The following is a 24,314-nucleotide window of genomic DNA, read 5'->3' on the forward strand; positions in this document are numbered from 1 at the left end:
TCTCCCGCCCCTTCTGCATAATTATTGGGTCTTATGCAGCGATCTTCTTTTTGATAGGTCCAGACTAACGTCACTCAAACTGCTGACGCTCTAACCGCGCCTCCTTCTTTAACCTGGTTTAAAGTAATAGATATCGTGTCTCAAGCGAAGGATTTGGATTTCATCCGCATGAACTCATAGACACGGTGTCCGAGTATCCTCACTAATATGTAAAGGTGAGTTGATAAATATGCTATAATCACAATAAATAATCGTGTACTGGTGAAATGTACCGCTAAGAGGCCAAATGTCAATGCAGGCACAAGATTCAAGGTGTTTGCCGACATCACGCAACGTTTATTTTTTTCTTTTATGAGTTTTTTAAGTTTCTTTTTGTACTTTCTATTCATGCGGTAATGTTTCTTTGAGTCTGAGAGACGTGTTTGCCCTTATGGGGCTATAAATATGTGTGTGTGCGCTTGCTTATATATATATATATATGTGTGTGTGTGTATGTGTGTGTGTTATGCATGTGTGTACAGTATGTGTACAAATTTGCATGAAGTTGTTTAAATGACTTATTCACTAGCTTTAGGGTGAACTAGACAAACAATATATATATATATAAACTGTATTTAGATATCAATAAATAACAAGCATTATATTTGGGTGAGTTACAGACAATTTAATAACACATGTATGATTTTGCAACCAGTTGAGCTTAACATGTTTTGAAGTAGTTGACTGTGAAGATGAACAAGATTTCTGTTAACATTTATGTAAACATATTAGGTAAATATATTTTAGGTGGTTTCCCCATTTTATGGCTCACTTGAATAGTCCATGTAGTCTTGCTGCCAATATGGGGGTAATAATGGGGGAAGTCGTGGCCTAATGGTTAGAGAGCCGGACTCGTAATCCAAAGGTTGCGGGTTCGAGTCTCGGGCCGGCAGGGATTGTAGGTGGGGGGAGTGAATGTCCAGCGCTCTCTCCACCCTCAATACCACGACTGAGGTGACCTTGAGCAAGGCACCGATCCCCCAACTGCTCCCCGGGCGCCACAGCATAAATGGCTGCCCACTGCTCCGGGTGTGTGTGTGTGTGTGTGTGTGTGTGTGTGTGTTCACTGCTGTGTGTGTGCACGTTGGATGGAGCACGAATTCCGAGTATGGGTCACCATACTTGGCCGTATGTCACTTCACTCACTCACTTCACTAAAAGTGCATACATGACAAGTTGTTCAAAATGGTTTGTACTAATGCATGTTAATGCCCTTTTTCTCCAGAATGGACACCAAAACACCTCCAGACTTGAGCGGTGCCGACTAACTCTGATGACTTCAGTCAGTTTAGTTTTTGAGAATGAATGTGAAACAGAAAACGAGAAGCATGGAAGAGGAGGAATTAACTGGAAATACCATGTGGCTTAAGAAAATAGTTCTGCTTGTCAGGTAGATATTTATAGGGGCAAGAAGAGATGTTTTTGTAGATGCACACGCTGTCACTAACACACTACCATATTATTTTCATGCTTGTTTTGGTACACACTGAAACCATTTTAAGGTAGTGAAAACAGTGTGATAAAAAGGAAGAGGTTTGGGTTGAATGGCAAAGTTCAACAGCAAACCTGGGGGTACATTCAAATTATAGTGATATTAAACAAGGGAGTCAGAGAACGGAGAGCTGTGAAACATGGATTATGGAGAAAGTGGATTATGTGGAAGTGGAGAACTGGAGCTGGATCCAGATATTGTGAGCGAGGAGGCGGGGAAACTGTATTCGGAGCTGCAGGTAACCAATCAAGAGTATCCACCTTTATTCACCTACCAATCAAAATAACTTTTAAGGCCTGTTCACACCAAGGATGATAAATATCATGATAACGATAAAGGTTTAAAAATCGTTCTAATTATGTGAGAATAGGGAAATTCACACCACATCTATTGCGATAATGACAGATTTTTGGAATCACTTTCAGAACTCTTTTTCCAGCTGAATCCACTCGACTTTAAACTAAAAGTTTGCAGACGACATAACTGCAAAGCGCATTTATAATAAACTAAACATTATTGTTCTCAGTGTAAACAGGACCTTTAGAGGCATGTTTATCATTTGCCACTTTTCACAAGTTTTAAGTTCAGAGAGCTTGTTTTGCTGACTTTTCATAAGGGAAGTGAACCGTAGTATATTTCTCCTTTTTAAACACAAGTCATAATTATCGCTCTTCCTGTGAGTGCAGCTGCTCAAAGAGATAAGAGCATTAAATGTGAGGGGGGCAACACCACTGCAAACAAATACAATTCAGACTGTTTCTTTGTAGTCGGTGGTAGAGACTCATGGAGCTGGTGTGGTGGAGTCCCTGCTGCCCATCCTCGTCTGGGTTCTGGAAGGGCTGGCGAGCTGCAGGGCTCAGCTGAGAGAGAGAGAGGAGGAGGCAGAGAAAGAGAAAGGAGAGAGAGAAGAACTGCTGGAGAGGTATCAGAATGAGAAAACCCTGAGGAGAGAGAGCCAAGAGGTGAGAGACAACTGTGTGAAGGAAGAATTTAAGGTCTTTTGTGACCTTTTAATGTAATAATCTAAAAAATAATGTACAATTTAAGCTTTTTATTTTTTTTCTCCAAAGAATATTAATAGTTAGTGGCCCCTTCATGGCCCCTGTCCTGAAGAATTATCAGTTTATGGGAAGCTTAATACTCCATAAACAGAATAAAGCTATTTGTGATCGGCTGGATAAGTTCTGTTCAAATTGGACACATTTCTAATTGACTAATTGTTTTTTAATATCCATTATAATTTTTAATTTATGTATTAATTTGTAATGATTAATTAATTAACATCCTATTAATTCAACTAAGTTTAACATTAATAATAATAATTATTATTATTAAATAAATATACATTTCACAGTCAACCATGAATAATATATCTTAACTGATGTCATCTCATGTGAGTGTGCATGATCTTAAACATATTTATTCTGTATTTAATTGTGCAAAACTTTTGTAATTAGAAAGGAAATTACAAAGTTGCACCTTGTAAATGTAAACACTTTTTAAAAATTGAATTTGTCTACCTAACATCAGCGCTATTTGGAGTTGGATGACCAGTTTGAGCAAGAGCGGAGGGCAATGCGTGCAAGAGAAAAGGGGAGAGAAAAGAGAGAAAGAGAACTGGAGAAGAAAGCCAGAGAACAAGCTGATCAATGTGAGTCTCTCTGAATAAAACCTTTCACCCTTCTGCTCTTTCTCTGTCTGTCCAGACTGTTAAAACATTGGCATGATGTATATAACTGTACATTTGAAATATATAGCTATCATCTTTTCTTTGTAGTGATGGCCTTGGAGGATCAGAAAGCAAATCTGACACGAGAGCTTAACTCAATTAAACACACACATAACAAGGTCTGTCATCTCTCAAGTCTGTGCATCTGTTTTAGTTTAGCTTTAGCCTTTTGGTTACTTTAAATGTCTATTTCTAAAAAACATTTTTTTAAAACCAGTTAGTACTGACACACCGAGATCTGCTGGAAAAGAAAAAGGAGTGGGAGAGTGAATCCTCCACTTTTAGGTAACACACGCTTCCCCTTTCTTGAGTTGAGCTGAGAGGTAATGGAATCCCACAACGTGGTACACATTTCTTGCTTAGCATGATTTGCAAAAAAGACTATAATTTCCTGTGCATTTTAGAAGTTAAAAATTACAGTGTTGTTATGTGTCAGCAGGAAATTCTCTTTGTTTGCAGGAATCGTGTGCACAGCAAACATTCAGAAGCTGTTTCTATCCACGGTCAAACAGAAACCTTCAGCACCGAAGAGGTTAATTTATTTGTAATTCAGTGGAGGCAAACTACACTTTCCCCAAACATTACTTTGCATATTTTTGCATTAATGTCTACTATATAACAATAAATATCTGTACTTTCACAACAGCACCTTTTTATTTTGCAGCATGATCCAAAAGCTGGCAGTGCCCCTGAATCCACTGTGTCAGAAATGACCGATACCAACAACAGCAAAGTGACTGATGCTGAAGTCAACCATAATAACGATCAGTCCTTCATCAGTGACATCATAAGCTCCACCCCTGAGCTGGCTCATTTGAAGGGCTTTATTGAAACAAGGTACAAAAATTTATAAAGAGGAGAACATCTCATTGTTTTTTCCTAGACTGTTGCAGTTTTGAGTATTGAATATGTGTACTGTATATAAAATTCAGCTGTCACAGGAAAAATTATATTTTAAAATATATTATAATAGAAAACTATTGTTTTTTTAGACTCTAAAGGTGCTTTAAGACTTAAGCATCTACATATCAAAAGCTTTCTGACTTTCTTTTCTTTCTTTTTTATCTTCCACTTTATCTCTTACTGAGTCCAGGAAGTGAGTGGGAGTTTGTATCTCTTCATGTGTGTAACATCCTGTTGATGTTCTTGTATTTGGTTTATTTTTAAGTCATGTTACATGATTCATTGTAATTTTTCCTTCATTTAAAAAACAGAAGAAATACAATCTGAGTTATATTTGATGATATTTGATTGCATTTCTCTTATACAAATAATTAATCTATTTCCCATAAACGCTATTTTTTTGTCTTGTCCTTTTATTCATCTCTCTCTCTCTCTCTTTTGCTTTCTCCAGCTCCCCTGTTTTTTCAAAGACAGCAACTTCTGAATTAAACTCCAGTTTGTTTGATGAAATGAAACAAGCCCACGAGGATAAGAGAGAGGTGGATGAAGACCAGAAGGTGAAAGATGGAGAAAAAAACGAGGTGGAGGAAGAGATGGACAGTGACTCTGATTGCTTGGAGTGGGAGTTGAGGAATACGGACTCTGTGTTTTCAGAGTTATCTGAACTCAGCAGGGAATATGTTGAAAACGTCGACCAGGGGGCCAGTGTCAGAGGTACAATCATGTGTTTAATTTGAATGTATGTGTGTTGTTTAGAAGAAATTTGAATTGCAAAGAAGGCGAACAGTATCAATCCTATTAACCACAAACAAAAATGTTTTCATTTAAATCATATTCAGGCTGCAACAACAGAGAAACCTTTTTATCAAATCTTTGCTCTGATGCTAAATGCATCTCTCTGGAACACTTGATCCTGATTGGTCAGTTGCAGCATTCAAATATTTTTGTATATTGACCACTAACCTGTAAATTTGACCGTTGCTCTCCTACACTGTGCTAGTTTCATGCATCACTCCGTTGCCCCTTTCTTTTCATATAAACAAATCATTTCACCCCAAGCTAATATTTTATGTCCATCCATTTTATTTATTTTTTGGTACAGCCTTGTAATAAGCATTAAAATGTACAGTCAGCTGGTTATTTTTGTAAAATAAACTAGGGATGCACGATATGAATTTTTTTTTTTGCCGATAACCGATAATTAAGTCCTTCTCATGGCCGATGCCGATACCGATAAGTTCATATTTTTATATTATAATTTTCATATAGTCTGCAATTTGTGCACCCAGGAGAATACAAAATCTAAGATTCACTGATTAAACTGATATTTTAGTAGCTCTGGCCTAACTATAGCAAACATCAGTCCTGACTCTTCAAAGGTTTTTTTATTTTTTGTGTAAGGCACCACAATACTTTGTAACAGAAATGGTTTAACAGAATTATGACAGAACTATGGTTTATCTGCAATTAACAACTCATTAACAACAAATTTATATTCAAATATTTCATTCATAAAGAAATGCATCTATTCAACGTTTTTAGTGCACGAGGATGAGAAAGTTATATAGTCTTTAAGTCACGTGTTTTCAAATACATTATAAAAAAAAATGCATTGACATTTGTCAGCCTCGAAAAAAATAAAAAACAAAAGTGCATGCTCAACAAAAATAAAGTGCATCCTCATACCAAGGTTGTTAAGTCGCAACACCGGTTATCACTTGCCCACCGCAGCACCGTCCCTCATTGTCATTTAGATTTTTTTAATAGTAATAAAAATAATTTAGTTCAGTTAGAGAACAGACACTACAATTAAAACTGAACGCGGCTGCTCAATGCAGCACACCGAACGAACGACAGTCGCGCATCACAGATGAGATTTAATTTATCACCTGAGGAGAGTGAGTCGAGCTGACTGACAAGAGTGAGGTGAAAAAGACAAGACGATGGCAGAAGAGTTTCAAAACGAATTGTAAAAGCGCCTGTTTTAAAAATATTTTTGGATTTTGAAAAGCCTGTTGACCTGCCATTTATCTAAGGTGATATTGGAAGGTCTATTTATTTTTATTTTTTTTAAACATTCGTTTCTCATTTAGCCTATTTCGTTCCACAGTATTTGCTGATTTTTATTTTATTTAAACTGTGATATTTTTCCCATTATTTTACAATCGAGGTGTATGCAGTCCGTGCCTCAAAACTTTCCATCTCACTAATAAACGTTCTACGTTTTATAGTTATTTGTTCCTCAGTCTTTACTGATTTTCAGTTTTGTATAGGCCTACCATGCATATTTAAAATTTGTAAGTTATCTGTTATTTTATATTAGACATATAGCATGGTGCATTTTTATTCGTTTTGTTAATAAAAGTTAGCTATTGTATTTTGTTGTTGCTTGAATTGAATTCAAGCAATTGATGCCGAATTGCCGTTAATTTGAAAGTGAAAATAAAACGCGCACAGAGCTTACAAGCTATTTAAAACCGAAGGAAAGCGAGGAAAAGAGAGAAGACTCAAACGACGTCCACCCCCCCCCCCCACCACCGAGGTGATACCGGTAAGGTGTCGATTAACCAGTGGGAACATTTCCTCACTGTCACAACCCTACTTGATGCCTTTTTTCCTCCTTTCGGAATCCTTGCTGAACATGCGTTGGAAATAGCAATGGCATTGTCCTCCTCTGTATTCTGTCCGATAAATATTGTGCATCCCTAAAATAAACCATTTCAGGATCATTTCAAAACCCCTTGTTTATTTTAATGGGTTATTTAGCACTAATAACAAACTGACTATACATTATGCTTTATTTAATATAGATCCATCACTGTCTAAATATGTGTGTGGTTGAATCTTTGTGTTTTTGTGTGGTTTGCAGATAACACAGACCAGTTCGAGCAGATTCTTTCTCAATATGAAGAACTAAAACACACTTGGTGAGAGAGAATACAGTTTTTCTTATCAATCTGTTTATTGTCAAAGTTGAGGCTCTGATCATGACCCATGTTATGTGTTAATCTGTGTCTCCATCCGTGTGTGTATCCCTGTCTTTGTCTCTGTCTCAGTGAAATGGTGGATACTGCTCGTAAGGCCCTTATATCCCGTGTTGAGGAGCTGACCAGTGAGAGATCTGCCCTGAATATGGAACTTGATTCTTGCTGTGAAACCATCAGCCGACTGGAAGGAAAAACCAAAGAGATGGAGGATGAAATCAAGAGGTAATGTGGATTACCAGAATTTACCTCAACTTATTTATTTCAGTTTCAGCAGTTTACTAAATACTTAACTAAGCAGTTTTATATAACATTAGAAATGACAGTTTAAAGTCAAACTCGTAAAAATGACACTGCTTAGTATTTTCAGGAACAATGATGAAAATTTCATAGGATTGAGATAAAGAAATATGTACAGTACCATTCAAAATCTGGTACTTGTATATGATCAAAAAAACAGAAAGATTATGAAATATTATCATTTTAAAATAACTGTTTTCTATTTTAATACATTTTGAAATGGAATGTATTGCTGTGATGTAATAGCAGTCATCAGTGTCAAATGTTCTTTCAGAAATCATTCTAATATATGACCCTGGACCACAAAACCAGTCATAAGGGTCAACGTTTGAAATTGAAATGTATACATCATCTGGCAGCTGAATAAATAAGCTTTCCATTGATGTATGGTTTGTTAGGATAGGACAATATTATAATATAACAATATCAATATGGCTGAGATACAACTATTTGAAAATCTAGAATCTGAGGGTGCAAAAAATCTACATATTGAGAAAATCGCCTTTAAAGTTGTCCAAATGAAGTTCTTAGCAATGCATATTACTAATCAAAAATTTAGTTTTGATATATTTACGGTAAAAAATTTACAAAATATCTTCATGGAACATGATCTTTACTTAATATCCTAATGATTGTTGGCATAAAAGAAAAATCAATAATTTTGACCCATATAATGTATTGTTGGCTATTGCTACAAATATACCCCAGCGACTTATGACTGGTTTTGTGGTCCAGGGTCACAAATGCTGATTTGCTGCTCAGGAAACATGTCTTGTCATCATGTTGGAAATATTCATGATGATTAATATTTTTGTGGAAATTATAAATTTTTTCATTCTTTGGTGAATAGAAAGTTCAAAACTTTCTAAAAGGTCTTCATAGTTACATTTGATCATATTAATGTGTCCTTGCTGAATAAAAGTAATGATTTCTCCCAAAAAAAAAGAACTTACTGAACCAAAGCTCTTGAATAGTAATTTTCATCTGTTTTATTACTTTTGATATTTCAAATGAATAGGGAACAGTTTGTGTTTTGCTTGTTTTGTTATGTTTTTTTATGAAATGGTTTTTATATTTTAAAAAAGGTTACGAAAAGAGCTTGAGACAATCCAGTCAGGGGACCCTGATGTAAGTCTATGATAGATTTCAGTATGTTTATGGATATCACTATTCTGTAAATTCTACTGTCCTCTATTTCTTAGAAACACTGAAATCAGGCACTAATTCCTGCCTCATTCTCTCTTGCTCTCTCCAGGCCTCGCTACCTACCTCCCTCCGTCGCTTCTCTCGTTCTGAAATGGCCCGGGTGGTCATGGAGAAGAATCAGTACAAAGAGCGACTATTCGAATTGCAGGAAGCTGTGCGGCGTGCTCAACTTCAGAGGTGTGTTAAACTCCCTCTCCCAGGATGCAAATCTGTCTTTAACAGAAATGTTCAGAACTGTATACTGACTGATCTGTTAACCTTCATCGTAAGTGGTGCGTTATGGGTATTAATGATGCAACAAATCATGTGGCTTGTCTGTATATTTGAAGCCAGTAAATAACTTTGCAGAGAAATATCATAGCATGACTCAAAGCACCTGAGCAACCACATTGTGGCAAATACCCACAACATCCTAGGACTGTGACTTCTGCACATCCAAAGACTAATTTTTTAAACACAGAAAAGGTAAAATTGTAGTATACACACTGATTTATGTATTCTGTCCTTCTCTAGAGTTACAAAAGAAGAGCACCCCCCTGTGGAAGGGAAGGGTAGTGTCTGGAGCAGGTGAGGTTACTGTATATACCTGTACAACCAGTCTCTAACAGTGAGTTGGTGCATGGTATTTCCTGCTGTGAACCTCTTTTTTTTTTTCTTGCAGGTTTAATCGTTTTTTAGGTTTGACAAAGGGTCAGTTAGCTCCAGCCACAGCTGTAGCTTTAACCATCTCTCCCACACCAGTTTTTGCACAAACATCAGTGGGGTCTCCACAGCAACTCTCTACAAAATCACCCCAAACAGAGTGAGTCCTCTTGCATTAGTAGTTTTAAATACCTGCTAATTGATAGTTATTTTCCTTTGCATTGTATTGTAGTGTTACATGATATGGGGATTTCAGGTCTCTAATTCGTTGATTCGTCAATAAAGGACTTGTGGGTCGTTGACATTTTGCGTTCACGATATGAAAAAGTCTAGTTTGAACGTGTGCCAAGTTCTTATAAATGTACTCGTTGTATTAATGTTAGTTTTATATGGTTCTTAACTTTATTTGATGTACAAGAAAATTTTAAGTTGCCTTAAAAGAAATCTGATATTTTTTTAAACTTGACACACAGTCATGAGGGTGTCTGTTATTTCCTGATTTATGCTTTTTTTTCTGCATGTTGGTTGCACCAAATGACCCTGAAGGTCTCTCCACATGATTGACCTCAGATATTAATAATCAATGAAGGACTTTAGAAATACTGTGTTTACTGTGTTACATTTTTGATTTTATGTCCCAGAAAAAAAGATCAAAATGAATAATAATTTAGAAATTAAAAACATTATTATCACAGAAGAGGTGTATTCAATTCATTGTATGTGTGATTTGCATTTTTCATGTATTTTAATGTAAATTTATTTAAATGCTATACACCAATCAATAGAAATGTCATTCATTACAGATTCTTTAAAGAATAGAAAGTATAAAGGAACAGCATTTCTTTGAATATTCTATTTTTTTTAACATTATAAAAGTCTTTTCTGTCACTTAATCAATTTAATTTACTGACCCAAACTTTTGAACAACAGTGTGTATTAGAGAGACTATATATATACACACACACACACACGCATTCGTAGTTACTTGTGCTTTTCATTATTACAGTTTGTTCAAATAATGATTTTTTTTTTCCTTGTGCAGAAGTTCTCCGTCTCCCAGGTTAAGGAAAAGAGAGCTGTACAGGGACATCCGTACTCATGTGTGGGGTACTCTGGGTAAAAAACAGCTCCATGGCTGGAGCATGCCTCTCGGTGTTACAAACATAAAGGTAAAAACACATCTATGTTTTGTTGTCGATAGCAACAGGTATAGAGCCGTCTACACCCCGAAGTGCATCTGAAAAATAGATTGACCCAGTGTGCTTATCTATAACAATATCTACGAATATCCATGACGTTTGCACATTTCATTCTGCTTAACTGAAATCTGCTGAGTGGAATTATTAATCTGTTTGTCAGCTGATTCTGAAAGTGTGTGTGTTTGTGTGGAACAGGACTCTGAACTCCCTCCTGAGCCCAAAGATGTGCCCGTCCTCATCCAGCTGAGACTGCTGGACCAGAGAGATGCTACAGCGAAGGTGAGAGTCACTGACCAGTCATTCAGTGTTATTTTAGTATTATCTATATACTATTATAGTATTTATTATTATTTTGAATTGGCCCTTTTCATTTTAATTGTTTTGTTTTAGATGTTTTATGTCTGTGTGTGTGTGTGTCATTTTTTGTTTGTTGTTGTAAATTTCTGTTTCTGTTCATCTATTTATTTTTAATTTCAGTGTTAGTCTTACTAATTTTAATATTTCAGCATTAAAGGGATAATTCACACAAAAATGAGAATTGTCATTTACGCACCCTCCACTTGTTGCAAATCTGTATGAGTTTCTTTATTAAGCTGAACACAAAAGAGGATATTTTGAAGAATTTTGAATGTTGGTAACCAAAACGTTTTTTCATACTATGGACGTCAATGGTGACCATCAACATTCTTCTATGTTCCGCAGAAGAAAGAAACTCTGAAATAAGTGAATGAGGAAATATCTTATCTGGAAATACGTGAATGAGGACAGAATTTTCATTTTTGAGTGAACTATCCCTTCATTTAATTCAGTAACATTTTATAATTTTATTATTTTTTTAAGTTATTTTAAGTATTTCAGCAAATATTCATATTTTATTTTAGTATTAGATGTGTGTTGCATTAGTTTCAGCCTTTCCTTACAGATAAATGAAACCAAAATTCCCAGATGGTAAATATACACAACAATTCGATACATTAACTAAATTATTAATAGTAAAAAAAACACACACACATAAATATATACCATATTGACCCGAATATAAGACAATGTTTTTTTTCTTGGAAATGCATCTGAAAAAACGTGGTCGTCTTATATCCGCATTCCTCTGCTATGCATCTATTCTGATTTGAGCCTGCGGAGATGTTGATTAATAAATGTTTCATCTTTTACAGCTCACATGTGCTGTCGCAGTTCCTCCAGAGATATCAGGAGAGCAGACGGTACGTTCAACAAACCTTCACAGTATTTTACAGCTAATTAACACGTACAGGGTTCCCACACCTTCTGACCAATGCATTACTGGTTAATTACGGGTGGTTCTTAAAAACTATTTCATACACATTACACTCATAACAAGCAATTTCTAGCCAATTAAATATTTTAGAGCTAAGTATATCTAGAATAAAATTGTACTTACTGTAGAATTTTCCAGGACTAGAAATCCCAATTTTGAATTTCCCTCATATTTTCAGGTTTTCCTTCAATGTGGGAACCTTGTATTAAAGAACTGGTTGTTTTCTTGTCCAAAAATGTATTTAACCAGCACCTTCATCTAATTACCACGTTGCATCGTGTCATTCATCGTTGTAAACATTTCACACCCCGCCTCCCATCCTCAGTGTTCTGTGTGGGCCGTCACTGGACCTGCTTCCAGCAGTGATGTCACAGTGATTGACCCGGCTCGCTCCAATACCATTCTGGATCAGTTCAACCTCCCACCCACATCGCCTGCATTATGCATCTGTGCTGTGCCCCCTACTGGTCAGTCTGAGCTCTGCAGCTTTGTAGAATTTACCCAGGTGTTCACAGCTGGATCAGTGATGATTGTGTATCAGAGGTGATATCTGAGTAACAGTACTGTTATCTAAGCATTATCTTAAATATTACTCAAACTGAATAACTTGTGCTGTTTCCAAGGTGGAAAAATACTAAAAATAATTTTTCTCCTTGCAATTTCAAAGTACGCTACCATTCTAAAATTTGGGGTTGGTTATTTTTTTTTTTAAATGTATTTGAAAGAAATGTCTTATGCTTACCAAGGATGCAATTTTTTGATGATAAATACAGTAAAATAGTAATATTGTGACATTGCAATTTTAAAAAACGTTCTGTTTGCTTTATATTTGAATATATTTTCAAATGTAATTTATTCCTGTTATGGCAAAGCTGTATTTATTTGAGCAGTCATTACTCCAGTCTTCAGTGTCACACGATCCTTTAGAAATTATTCTATGATGTAAATATCTTTTACAATTATATCAATATTGAAAACAGTTTTTGCTGCTTAATATGATAATAATGAACAAAGTTCAGAAAAACAGCATTTATTTTAAATAAAACTTTTGTGTAACAATGTAAAAGTCTTTACTGTCAATTTTGATCAATTAAATGCATCCTTTTTGAATAAAAGATTTAGTTTCTTTAACAAATCTTACTGACCCCAGACTTCACAGTAGTGTACATACTGTATTTTCCAGGTCATTGTAACTGAAATCAAAAACAGATTTGGTCATTCTTCTTACTATGTTAAAGCGATCAAATTATTTTACTTCTATGTAAATCTAACAAAATCCATTTGTGAATGTAACTGACCACAGCATGGGTCAGCGGTCCTCATGAAGAGACCTCTCAATTAACAAATTCTAATTATAAATACATTTATTTACGTCTTAAAGGCAGGAAAAAAAATTGAAAGAATTGAAAAAAAACTGATTAAACAGGTTGTTTACGAAGTTTGCAGTTACTTGAATGGCGAAATCTCTTCTGTCTCAAGTTGAGGTTGATATTTAAAGTATCTAAGCAAGATACCTCTTTGGCATTTTCTACACTTTACTCATTGTAAAATATGAAATTACTCTATATATTTACACCCCTGTCTGTAGTTAATAGTTAAATGTTTTCTTTATTACATTTAGCTACATTATTAATCTTTCTTGGCATTTTTTCTTAAAATTCTAGTCATATTAACTGGTCTTGCAGTTGGATTTTCTAAGAGTGTGTGTTTTACTGAATGTGTTTCAATTATGTGTGTGCTTGTGTTAGGAGATACTGCAGGAACTGTGTGGATTGGAACACAGGATGGAGGGTGAGGGCATGTTATTCTTATTTATTTATAGGTTTTTATCCCTAACATTAATTCTTACATTTTCATGCATAGTTTTATTTATAGAAATAAATACCTCTAAATACTGTGTATATACAATCACACTTTTTGTTTTTGGCTGTATGGTTTTCATCTGCTCATGTTGTCCTCTTGCAGTGTGCTGATTCATTCGTCCTCCAGCTCTAGGCGGCGCTGTTTGCAGTCTGTCTGTCTTTCTGAGGGGGTTCACTCTCTGACGTAAGTGTCTTTTGAATCGGTTTATGTCATCTGTGATGTAAATGAAATTCCTGAGGTTTCTGATGGAATTCCTCCTGTATGTAAAGGTATTCTCAGGGCGAGGTGATCGCTGGCTTGTCCAATGGGACGCTTGCATTCTTCACCCACAGTTCAGGTGTGTGTTTGGAGTTAGTCTGCTTTGGTGTGTTATTTTAAGGCATGAATTGTACTTATGGCTTGTAATTATTTTTCTAGGCACATGGAATCTCCAGTCTAAAGAGGTGCTTTCGCTCGGCACGCCACCTTTGCAGCCCGTTCGCTGCTGCCTAGCAAAAGAAGGCTGTCTTTGGGTGGGCTACTGGAATAAAGTTTACATAATCAGTGTGAAAATTCGGAAAGTAGAGGTTGGTCTCTGATGGAAAAGGTGTCATTGATTGTCCATCTTGTGCTTCACAACCCTCACTCGTTCACGTTTCTCTTTCTGTCCATTTAGAAATCGTTTACAGTGTCTGAGCGAAGTGAGCAGCAGGTGCGTTTTCTGTGTGCGGCAGGAAGTGGTGTTTGGGCTGCCTGCCGTTTGGATCCAATTCTTAGGCTTTTTGATTGGACAACTGGCCGTCCTCTACAGGAAGTAGATTTATCGTCCGTAGCGACTAAAGCTTTAGGTATTTGAGTTGTATTTATTCATTAATATGCATCATTTATTGAACTTTACATGCATGGGTGTCTACTTTTCCAAAGCATTAGTGAGATTTTTTTTTTTTTTTTTCGGGAAGATATGAATACCTTTATCCAGCGAGGATGCATTAATAGTGAAGTGACAGATGATTGTTGTAATTTTTTTGAACAACAATTAATCTGCTTGTTTCTCTCCATTTCGCAGGCTCTGCATTCCTGTCTCTCTCCCCTCTTCAGATCACAGCCTTGTCTGTAGTCAGTGGGCGGTTGTGGGTGGGAACAGGAAGTGGGGCAATCTTCTCAGTTCCACTGTCCCTCAGTGAGTTTTTTTTTTCCCCTAACTAAAATGAACTATTCTTAAATTTGAATTGTGAAACTTCTACATTTTTTGATTTGATCGACATTGTTTTGTTTTTTGGCAGGTTCCGAGTCCTGCTCTATACCATACTGCTCTCTTGCTTCAGCTCAGCTCTGTTACCATGGCCATCGACAAGCAGTTAAATTCATCATTTCTGCTCCAGGTTCGAAACAAATATTGTTTACGTTCAGTAACAGTAGATGGAAGATCAGTATTGGGAAGAATTTTTAACTACTTTTTTCTTTATCTTTTTTTCTAATCAATGCAGACTGCCGTAGTTCCTCCAATTCACCAGATGGCGCTGCTACTACCTCTCAGCTCATTCTCAGTGGCGGGGAAGGATACATCAATTTCCGAATTGGTGCGAATTTCCTTTTGCCACAGCTATTATACCGTGATTTTTTTTTTTCCATTGAAAATGTTTTTTGAAGATAAGAATATAATTCACTATTATTTTCCTCTTTAGGAGATGATGGAAGCGATGGGGCCAGTGAGTCTGTCCTACAGAGATCAGAACGAAGTCACATGATTATTTGGCAGAGCCCCACCCCCTCCGTCCCAAGCCCCGCCCTCTGAAAGTACTTCAGCTGTTCACTCAAACAGTCTTTGAGCTCTATCAGGATAAGATTAAGCATACTACATAGTATAATGCATTACTTTTATTCTGTCCCCCTTCTATAGATGCTCCCAAAAGGGAAGTAAAGGGCTAAAAGCGTTAAGAGTTATAAGAAATGTAATTTTGGACCTACAAATCTTCATTCTGCACTTTTGTTTTTTGGGGTGAACTGACTTTGAATGACATTTGTATTTTTTTTTTTAAGTCCCATAACTGCTCCACTGACTTCTCTCCAGTGTGCCTTAGTGTGCGTTTTCAAATTCTGCCTTGTATTTGACCAGTGATTTTGTTTTTTCCACACAATCATCCTAAATACTGGAACAAAGACAGGTTGTGATTGTAATGCTAGGCCAGGAATTATTAATATAATTTTATTTTATTATTTCAAATCATGAGTGATGCACCTGATAAATGCTGCAGGTCATGACATGAGGTATTTTCAAAAATAGTCTGTTGGTTGCTTGTCTTGCATTAGATCAACTGGAAATTCGCACAAAGAAAAAAAAAATCAAAACGACAAGAAACTTCCCAAGATTGACACACTACCTACATTCTGTGACCTTGACATCTATAGGGCATATACTTCAATCTGAACAAAAAGGTTATTTTTCTTTAGGTTTGGTGTTTATGGTGATGTTTTATTTTTCATTTTATTATTATTGGTTATTGTGAAATCAATGGATGATTCTGTATGGCGATTTTTTTTTTTTTTGCTGTATTTTTTTGAATGGTTGAATGTGTGGCTCTACCTATTTAATGAGTGAGAGAGAGAAAGTGACAATGTTTTGTTAACTGGAAAATGTTATGAAAATGTGCAACTTTGTAAATACATTTTCACTCTAATTATAAATTGTGTAGAGTTTTGTTCTGAAAGATATTCAGTATTGTGAAAATAAACCACCAAAGCTGCATGTTCAATTTTAAACTTATCAGTGTTTGAAAATTAATCACCTGTATTTTGCACAACAGAAGATATATATAAGTTTTGCTGCAAAAAGAATTACATGTACAAAAAAATCTCAATGCACTGCAGTACCATATAAATGCACTTTCATAGTTTTTTGTAGCAAACACCACATTGTAACAATCATACTGTATCCGTCAGCCTTCATCGTTCCATTTTCCTTCTTTTCCATCTGAGATTTTGGCCTCGTGGGCGCTCTCGGCCGTGCCCAGGGGTCAGGGTGTGCTGTGGCCGCGGTGGGGTTTCCGGATGCGGCGGCTCAGGGTGCGAGCGATGCGCTCCACGGCGTTGCGTTTGTGTGTCAGCTCATTCCCTGATATCAAAACCTCAATATTCCCACTGTACCACATGATCCAGCCACCCATAGACATCAACACCAGCACAGCTCCCGAATACACGAACAGATCACCAAAGTCGCGACCCCCGACCTCAAGCGGGACGAAGACGCCGATCAGAAGAGCAGACACACCGAAAAGATCCGTAAGGACCGCAAACACCAGGACAAACTTACAGTGGGACAGTCCAACACGGTCAGGTGCAGACATGGTGAACGCCCTTCTGCCATGAGAAGCATTGAAGAACTAATTAAAGAACCACAGCAGTTTACTCATTCACCTACAGAAATACTTTAACCTAACTTTACCTGCAGGATATATTATTTTATTTGACAGAAATAGGCATATCTTAACGTAAAGCACAATAAAGTATCACGGTTAATAAACTAATGCACCTGTTTTGCTTTAGCTATCAATAATCAAGCACTGCTTCCCAAATAAAGAAAACCAAGTATTCACTGAGAGATTGTCGTTTTACTTACCTTTTACGACAGAAATTATATTCGTTTGCAAAACTGTCAAGAAAGCCTCTTTCATTTAGATAATATACATTTTTGGTCGTTTGTATTTTTCCGGGATTTGCCCACCTGCGCTGCAAACTGGCTGTGACGTCACGCAGGTGGTGTCACGTGACACGACTCTGTTGAGCGTCATTCATTCAGGTGTTTCCGGTACACTTCCCCCAAATCACAACAAGCCTAGAAACATAAGAGGATGTGGCTTCATTCCAGTATAAACACGTTTCCTGCAAACAGCTGACTTTCTAAAACTAAAACCATAACCATTAACATAATAGAGGATTATGAATGAGTTGTATTTTTCAGGAACTGTATCACAGCTCTTGAAAAAAGTCCCTTTTTAAAAAGTGTGCATGTAAACTCTATTTAAAATTTTACTTTGTAATGAAATAATGGTCAGAAAAATATTTTAGTTTCTGAATAAAATGGTGTGATATACTATAATATGATATCACACCTGAGGAGGAACAAACACCTCAATCTTATTTAGAGGCCCAGTCTGTGCAAAAATATGTCAGTTGGTTGTAATGAGATTTTGAACCCTCTATGCTATGCATTATGTTCTAACCGTGAAATAATTTTTCAAGTTTTTATTACATGAAATATCTTCAATCATACAAATCAAAACAGACAGGGGGGTTATACTTATAGGGGAAAGTTGCATATAGCAACGCACAATGGAAAATGGTCAAAAAAAGTAGGCTAGTTTTTCTAAAAAAATATATATTATTTTCTATTTAAATGCACATTTCTTTTAGAAATTGATGGACTTATATACTCGGAACCAGTGGTGTAATGTAACGAAGTAATAATACTTTCTTACAATACTTTAACCTGTTAACTGTCACGGGCCCACTTGCCTTTACATGATTTAAACAGTAATATCTTAGTCTGAGCCTAAAGCAATCTTGACAAACTATATATCGTTTGAAAGCTGTAGTTTTCATATTTGGTGACTGGTTTTTGAAATATTTTACAGAGCAGCTGTAATTTATTAAGTTGTAAGAATTTGTAAGAAGAATCATGTTCATGTCAAGTGTTCAAAAGATAACATTCATTCTATTTTTGGAGAAAAAAGGTCTAAAGGTGTTTCGAATATAAAGAAAAAAACAATAGGTTGTCAATTTTTGATGTAGCGTACGTCCAAGTTTCTTGTTGCGTGTCTTTGTGTTTTTTAGAGGTTGAATTGAAATCAAGTACTGCCATACTAATACTTCTGAATGTGATGTAGAAATCAGATACAGATGAAAGATTACATTTGTTTGAATGCAGTATTAAGAGAGCGATTGCATGTGAATAAGTGTTGTGGTAGTTGTTTAAATCATGCTTTCAGCTCAAAATATTCAGTATCTAGAAGAAACAAACAAATTCCTTGAGAACTTTTGCCGTCATTCCCGTTCTTTCTGATTTGAGTGATCCTTCTCTATCAAGTTAGCTAAATATTTGAAACTTGTGAATTCTTGCTAAATATGCAGTTATATGGGGTGCTGTGTTAAAAAATAAGCTTAAGGTTGAGTCAGTTTTAGGCTACTCTTAATGAAAAAGAAAAACCCACACACATCACCAATACAATGAGAAAGTAGCTTATATTAACCATAAAACTTGTATTAACCGAATGAATAAGACATAGCCACGTTGTAACAAATAAATTAAAGGTTTATGGATTTTCCCCTTACTTCAAACGAATGCTAGTTTGGCTCATTATTATTATTATTAATAATAAAAAAGGCTATAGCATACAATAAAACAGTACAATGATAAATTCACTTATATTAAACTTGAACTTTTATTAACAATTTGAATAAGGGAAATGTGTTTCACCTGCATTGTAACACAAATAAATAAATACAAATTTTACATTTTAAAAACTGACCCTCATGACTGGTTTTGTGCCAGGGTCACATATTGTATTTGATTTTTTTCAGAAAAACAAGGAAATGAGTAGAAATTAATTGTTGCCAGATAGCAACTCTGTACCATAGCGGGTTAAGAGAATAGCAGACGAAAATGCATGTAAATATCAGTTGACACTTTTTATTAAAAAAAATATAATGCGATGCAATACAACGAGTGAGTCAACAAATGGTCTTTTGTATCATATTTCTTTTTTGTATCATTTTCGTATTTGAATCATATATCTTTTAAAGTACACCTCTTAAATACTGTATAGTGTGCGATTACAGAGTGTATAAAAATAATACTGTCATCTTATACTGTATAAGAACCTGTAAGGACTTCCATTCCATTCCTTCTTTTAGTTTCATCGAAAAAGTCATTTAGGAGGTAAAGTGACGTGATATTAAACAGGTCCAACAAAAAAATTTTCCTACTAAAAAAATGACGTGAATAATTAGATAGTTTTTTCTTCAGTGCAGTAAATGTTTATCTTGAAATATTTTACTAACGTTATGAAAGTTCCATGTTCCATCACCTGAAGGTGGACATTTTTATAATTATACTAAAAGGCTTTTTACTTACTAATAAAAAGCATGAACTACCAGTAACACAGTAGTAGATTATGTACAGTACGTTTTCACCCAACTTTTGACCATGTTAATAATTTAGAAACTCATGTATAAAATATAATACATTGTGCTTTATAAGACTACAACTTAATTCAGCTGAAAATAAAGGGAAAGTAGATTCCATATATTCTGATTCAGTCTTGCCTCAAAAGCATCACTTTTTTGTCAGAGGTATTTGTTCATGCTGGAGGTAGAGCTGTGTTCTTCGGTCATACTTCAGGCTAACCATCACATCATTTCTGAGTAAAAATAAGGCAATTTTGCCTTTTTTTTTTAAAGGGCACACACTCCCATGAAATGTTATCAAGGGGCTTTTTGCGGTATCCAGACTGACATCCACATACGGTGTTATTTTGGGGTGTACATGGTGAAATCACCACCGCATCTGTCAGAGAAGCAGTCAAAGAAAAAATGAGTGAACATCTAAACAAAATTAACACAGCAAATATGTACACAATATATATATATATATACAGATATAGATACACACATAATTCAACTTTTAAGTTCCTTACAGAAGTCATGAAAAGAAAATGAAAGAGTATCATACTTACTCCGCTTGGTGCATTTCTCGCACCTGAAGCAGTTTGGGAAATAGTTCATCTTGTCTAGGAATGTCCCATTCGAACATTTCTCACATTGAGATGGCAAGTCACTAGAGCATTTTCTTACCAACTTATACCCTGAAGAAAAGTACATGACGGATGAAGAGATTAAACAGGCTATTTCCCTGAAAAACTGTTATTCTGATGGCATTAGTTAAACATTTCAGACAGTGTACCTGTGGCACATTTGTCACAGCAGAGCCCGTCGCTCCAGTATTCATTTTTAGAGCAATCACTTCTACTGCTGACGCTGCGCTGCGTCACAACGCCTACGATCTGTGGTAAAACAAACAGTTCATGAAGTTGAACTTATGGTTTGGTATTACACAACTGGATGATGTCAACACTGGACCAACCCTTGAAACTGTAGTACAACCTCAAAACATTTGCCAAATATCTGTTGTGTGATTAATAACACAATCATGACGCACATATTTGTGAAATTTGAAATCTGCTCACTAGTGTCCAATGACTTACCGATAATAACAAAATACACAGCAGGAGTTTCCAAATACATTGTCCTTGGATGTGAAACATGGTTCTTATAATGCGTGCAGTCAACCCTCCTTCTGGAAAAAGAAGAATATTTAATAGTATGTTTCAGTAGATAACTGAAATTTTAGGATAAAGACCAGTGAAGTATATGTTTTCTTTGAATTGTGATATACAAAATATATAAGTTACAAATTCAGATTGTACATAAATGTTTCAAATATACATCTAGAATTCTATATAGTTAAATGTTACATTCTATGTGAGATATTTGTAACTTAATATAATAATAATAGCCTATATTTGTAGAACTAGAGAACTGATACAAAGAAGAGCACGTGACTTTACCTCTGTCCTCCAGGATCTAATGAAGAGACTCTCCTAAATGACTGCTTCCATCAAACTGAAAGAATGAATGGAATGGAAGTCCTTACAGGCTCTTATACAAGAGACAGTATTAGTCATCCTAACTAGGGGTACAATAAATGTCGCAATAACAAAACATTAAAACAGTCCAGTCAGATTTAGTCATCAGTAGCAAGGAACTGAATGGGAAAAAACCTTTCCTCCAAAAAGAAGAATTTCTGTCTAAGTTCTAGTTATTTAATCATACGATGAAACACATAGTTTTTATCTGTCTTAAATTGCGTAGAAAGGAAAACACAGTCATGACCCATCAAAAAATATTCATTATTTTACAACACTGTTGCAGAATAAAGAATATTACATTTAAACCTTTAACATGATATATGGTTGAAGAATTATAAACTAATTAAATACCAATCAGTAAATTAATAAACAGATGTATATAAATGATTATTTTTTTTATTCATTTTGATCCCAATGATGGTTATGCATTGTAACTGGCCTCAGAGGTTTCTGCTGAGATTCCCAAAAATGCCATACAGTTTCAATTCATTTTTTTTTTTCACATTTCAGGCCAAAGGAAATGTACCGAATAAGCCATAAACCAAATGTGACTTGTTCCAGGAAATTGACTTTAGAGGGAAGTTAATATCTCCGGCTATACCACACAAGTTCCTGCTCAGAAATGAGTTTTTGTCATGGTTTTGAAACTCTAAGTTAGAAGTAAATACTAATTTGTTTTAAAATAAATCTAGATATTGAATTTTCATGAAAACGTTTTATGAAGATTCATAATTAAATCCTTCATTGTTTAAATGAGATCTTTATTGATGATGGACTAATCACATGTAACTGCAGCTTTTCATTCATTTGTGGATGGACCTCGAAGACACTTTATCTTACTTTACATTACTGTTCAGTCAATACTGTAACATATATTGACTAGCATTGTTTCTTTCCTCTCTGTTACCCAACAGCAAATAGGGGTTTTACCATATGGCTTGCATACTTATAAAGATACACAGTAAGTATTGTGGCATCAATTTCTAATGTGCTAAAGGTGGACTATTAAGCATTAAGGTATTATAAACAATAACAATATGAATTTCTGTAATGCTGCTTTGAAACAATGTGTATTGTGAATGGTGCTACACAAATAAAATAAGATATCAAGTGTCATATGGCATGAACAAAAGGTTTATGATTAAAATATAATTTTAATATTTACTCATTATTTTTTTTTTTAATGTAACAGGGTTGAGTTAAAGGGGCAAAAAAATGAGGGTGAGTAAATGACTATGACAAATGAGAAATTTTACACAGAATAGCCATCTTCTTACTCTAAATAGTACATTATTTGCTTGTTTCTGGATTATGCTGTTTGATTGAACTGCACGATGTCCCTTCTGGTTTTATATATATCTACATTGGACTTTTTGTTTGGAGGAAAGAATTAAAAAAAAAAAAAAAAGGATTCTTTAAACTAATTCGTAAAACTTTCCAAGTCAGTAAAGATAGTAATGCAAGCAAGAAAACTAGACTAATTAGATGACAAATGGAAAGAAACTCCGCACACAGAGGAGGATTTATCACGTCATCAGTTTACACCCATTTGGGCTCGACTCATTAACCATGACCATGCTAAAATACTATATAATTACTAAACCAGAACTATAATGACAGCATGCATCATCTGTATTAATTATTGTGTCCAGACATCCTAAAAATAGACAATTTATGCTTTCCATTTTCCATTTATGCTTTCCATTTCTCTGTGAAAATATCTAGTGAATGTTGCATTAAGATCTGACAAAGAATAGATACACATTACAAATGACATCAACAGACGTGTAGTACGTGTGCATTCAGAATGGTAGCACCCTTTCATTTCCCAACTTGCTCTTCTCCCTTTTCATAATTTCCTTTTATGTAAGAGTCTAACCATGGATAGGGGCAGAACAAGTTTTACAGTATTGCAGCTTTTCTTTTTATAGTTTTGGTACAATTTTCACAAGCAAGTTCAAAACTCATCAAAAATTCACTTTTTTTCTCAAACATCTCAATGTGTTTTCATTTACAAATGTACAAAGGACAAAAATCACAAAAGTATCCCTTTCACAACATAAAATGTTTAATCTCTGTAAGCATTTCATTCACAGTAACTGCAATTTTTTTTTTAAGGGAAAGGGAAGTGGTGTGTGGCCAAGTATGGTGACCTATATTCGGAATTTGTGCTCTGCATTTAACCCATCCACAGTGAAAGTGCAAAACTAAAGACTGAGTCATACAAGTCAAGTCAAGTCTGCTTTGCTGTCAATTCTTCCACATACACATACATACAGAGAATTTAAATTGCGTTACTCTCAGACCCTTGGTGCATACAGTATATTCATACATATGTACAACGGCACCTCATGGCCGTGCCATATCTTAATCTTAAAATGACACATTGGAGTAGCACTAAACTGAAAGAATATACTGTTGTTTCTGTAAATAAACCACATTTTATTACATATTACTAATATCTTGCATTTTAAAACAATGGTTATGCAGACTGAAAATGTTTCACGCAGATGTTTCATTACTATTAATATACACAGTGTTGGTTAAGGTTATAATTATTAACTACTTGAACAGTGTAATATGATTATTGTACTTATTACTCATCCATTTCTTAAATTATTCTTAACCTGAACAAAGTATTTAAGGGGAGAAGACTGCAATTAAAAACATACATTTTAACATTAGATGTTAAATCCACTATTGTTTCATATAGAATTGTTCACAGTATTTAATGCAATTACATCAGAAGTAACTAATTAAATATGAAATATGAAAGAAAATAAGTGTAATCCCTTACTTTACCTTCTTGTAATCACTGTTAATCCCTACTTTACCAGTGATATATTAAAATATATCAGTGCCTTTGTTTTGTCTCAAGATGCACACCAGTAATGTTTTTTTCTAAGTACGTTTATAAAAATTACTTAAATGTCCTAACTGAACTATGGCCTAATCCTGGTTTAGTTTAAGCCCTGTCTATG

General features: G+C 35.2%; 2 protein-coding genes across 6 annotated transcripts; one reads left to right on the forward strand and one right to left on the reverse strand.

Annotated features, from left to right (window-relative positions):
* The first annotated feature begins 87 nt into the window (after nucleotides 1-87).
* Nucleotides 88-17,199, forward strand: LOC306877946 (C-Jun-amino-terminal kinase-interacting protein 4-like). 5 transcript variants are annotated; one of them, XM_079430002.1, is made up of 28 exons: nucleotides 88-215; nucleotides 1,265-1,769; nucleotides 2,299-2,493; nucleotides 3,062-3,182; nucleotides 3,309-3,379; nucleotides 3,478-3,545; nucleotides 3,720-3,792; nucleotides 3,907-4,097; nucleotides 4,615-4,877; nucleotides 7,033-7,090; nucleotides 7,220-7,372; nucleotides 8,533-8,575; nucleotides 8,703-8,830; nucleotides 9,167-9,220; nucleotides 9,315-9,455; nucleotides 10,338-10,464; nucleotides 10,690-10,773; nucleotides 11,667-11,714; nucleotides 12,114-12,255; nucleotides 13,537-13,579; nucleotides 13,754-13,834; nucleotides 13,921-13,988; nucleotides 14,069-14,217; nucleotides 14,307-14,478; nucleotides 14,697-14,810; nucleotides 14,914-15,012; nucleotides 15,118-15,210; nucleotides 15,316-17,199. In XM_079430002.1, the coding sequence occupies exons 2-28, from the start codon at nucleotides 1,671-1,673 to the stop codon at nucleotides 15,423-15,425; spliced, it is 2,988 nt and encodes a 995-aa protein (XP_079286128.1). In that variant the 5' UTR covers nucleotides 88-215; nucleotides 1,265-1,670; the 3' UTR covers nucleotides 15,426-17,199. The 5 variants fall into 5 exon arrangements, with proteins under 5 accessions (XP_079286128.1, XP_079286129.1, XP_079286130.1 ...); XM_079430003.1 differs by having other exon boundaries at nucleotides 3,925-4,097; XM_079430004.1 differs by having other exon boundaries at nucleotides 93-215; nucleotides 1,265-1,429; nucleotides 3,925-4,097.
* Nucleotides 16,375-17,375, reverse strand: tmem238a (transmembrane protein 238a). The gene is made up of 2 exons (XM_079430023.1): nucleotides 17,247-17,375; nucleotides 16,375-16,987 (listed from the first exon to the last, which is right to left on the reverse strand). Exon 2 carries the CDS (start codon nucleotides 16,972-16,974, stop codon nucleotides 16,645-16,647), a length of 330 nt encoding a protein of 109 aa, XP_079286149.1. The 5' UTR covers nucleotides 16,975-16,987; nucleotides 17,247-17,375; the 3' UTR covers nucleotides 16,375-16,644.
* Nucleotides 17,376-24,314: the final 6,939 nt, after the last annotated feature.

The sequence above is a fragment of the Barbus barbus genome, assembly GCF_936440315.1.
Source record: "Barbus barbus genome assembly, chromosome: 12".
Lineage (NCBI taxonomy): Eukaryota > Metazoa > Chordata > Actinopteri > Cypriniformes > Cyprinidae > Barbus > Barbus barbus.

Excerpts from the sequence above, each read along its gene's own strand:
- LOC306877946 (XM_079430002.1), top strand. The coding sequence starts at position 1,671 with ATGGATTATGGAGAAAGTGGATTATGTGGAAGTGGAGAACTGGAGCTG. Across the intron at positions 13,835-13,920 it reads GAGGGGGTTCACTCTCTGAC|GTATTCTCAGGGCGAGGTGA; the intron begins GTAAGTGTCTTT and ends CTGTATGTAAAG. Across the intron at positions 13,989-14,068 it reads ATTCTTCACCCACAGTTCAG|GCACATGGAATCTCCAGTCT; the intron begins GTGTGTGTTTGG and ends TTATTTTTCTAG.
- tmem238a (XM_079430023.1), bottom strand. The coding sequence starts at position 16,974 with ATGTCTGCACCTGACCGTGTTGGACTGTCCCACTGTAAGTTTGTCCTG.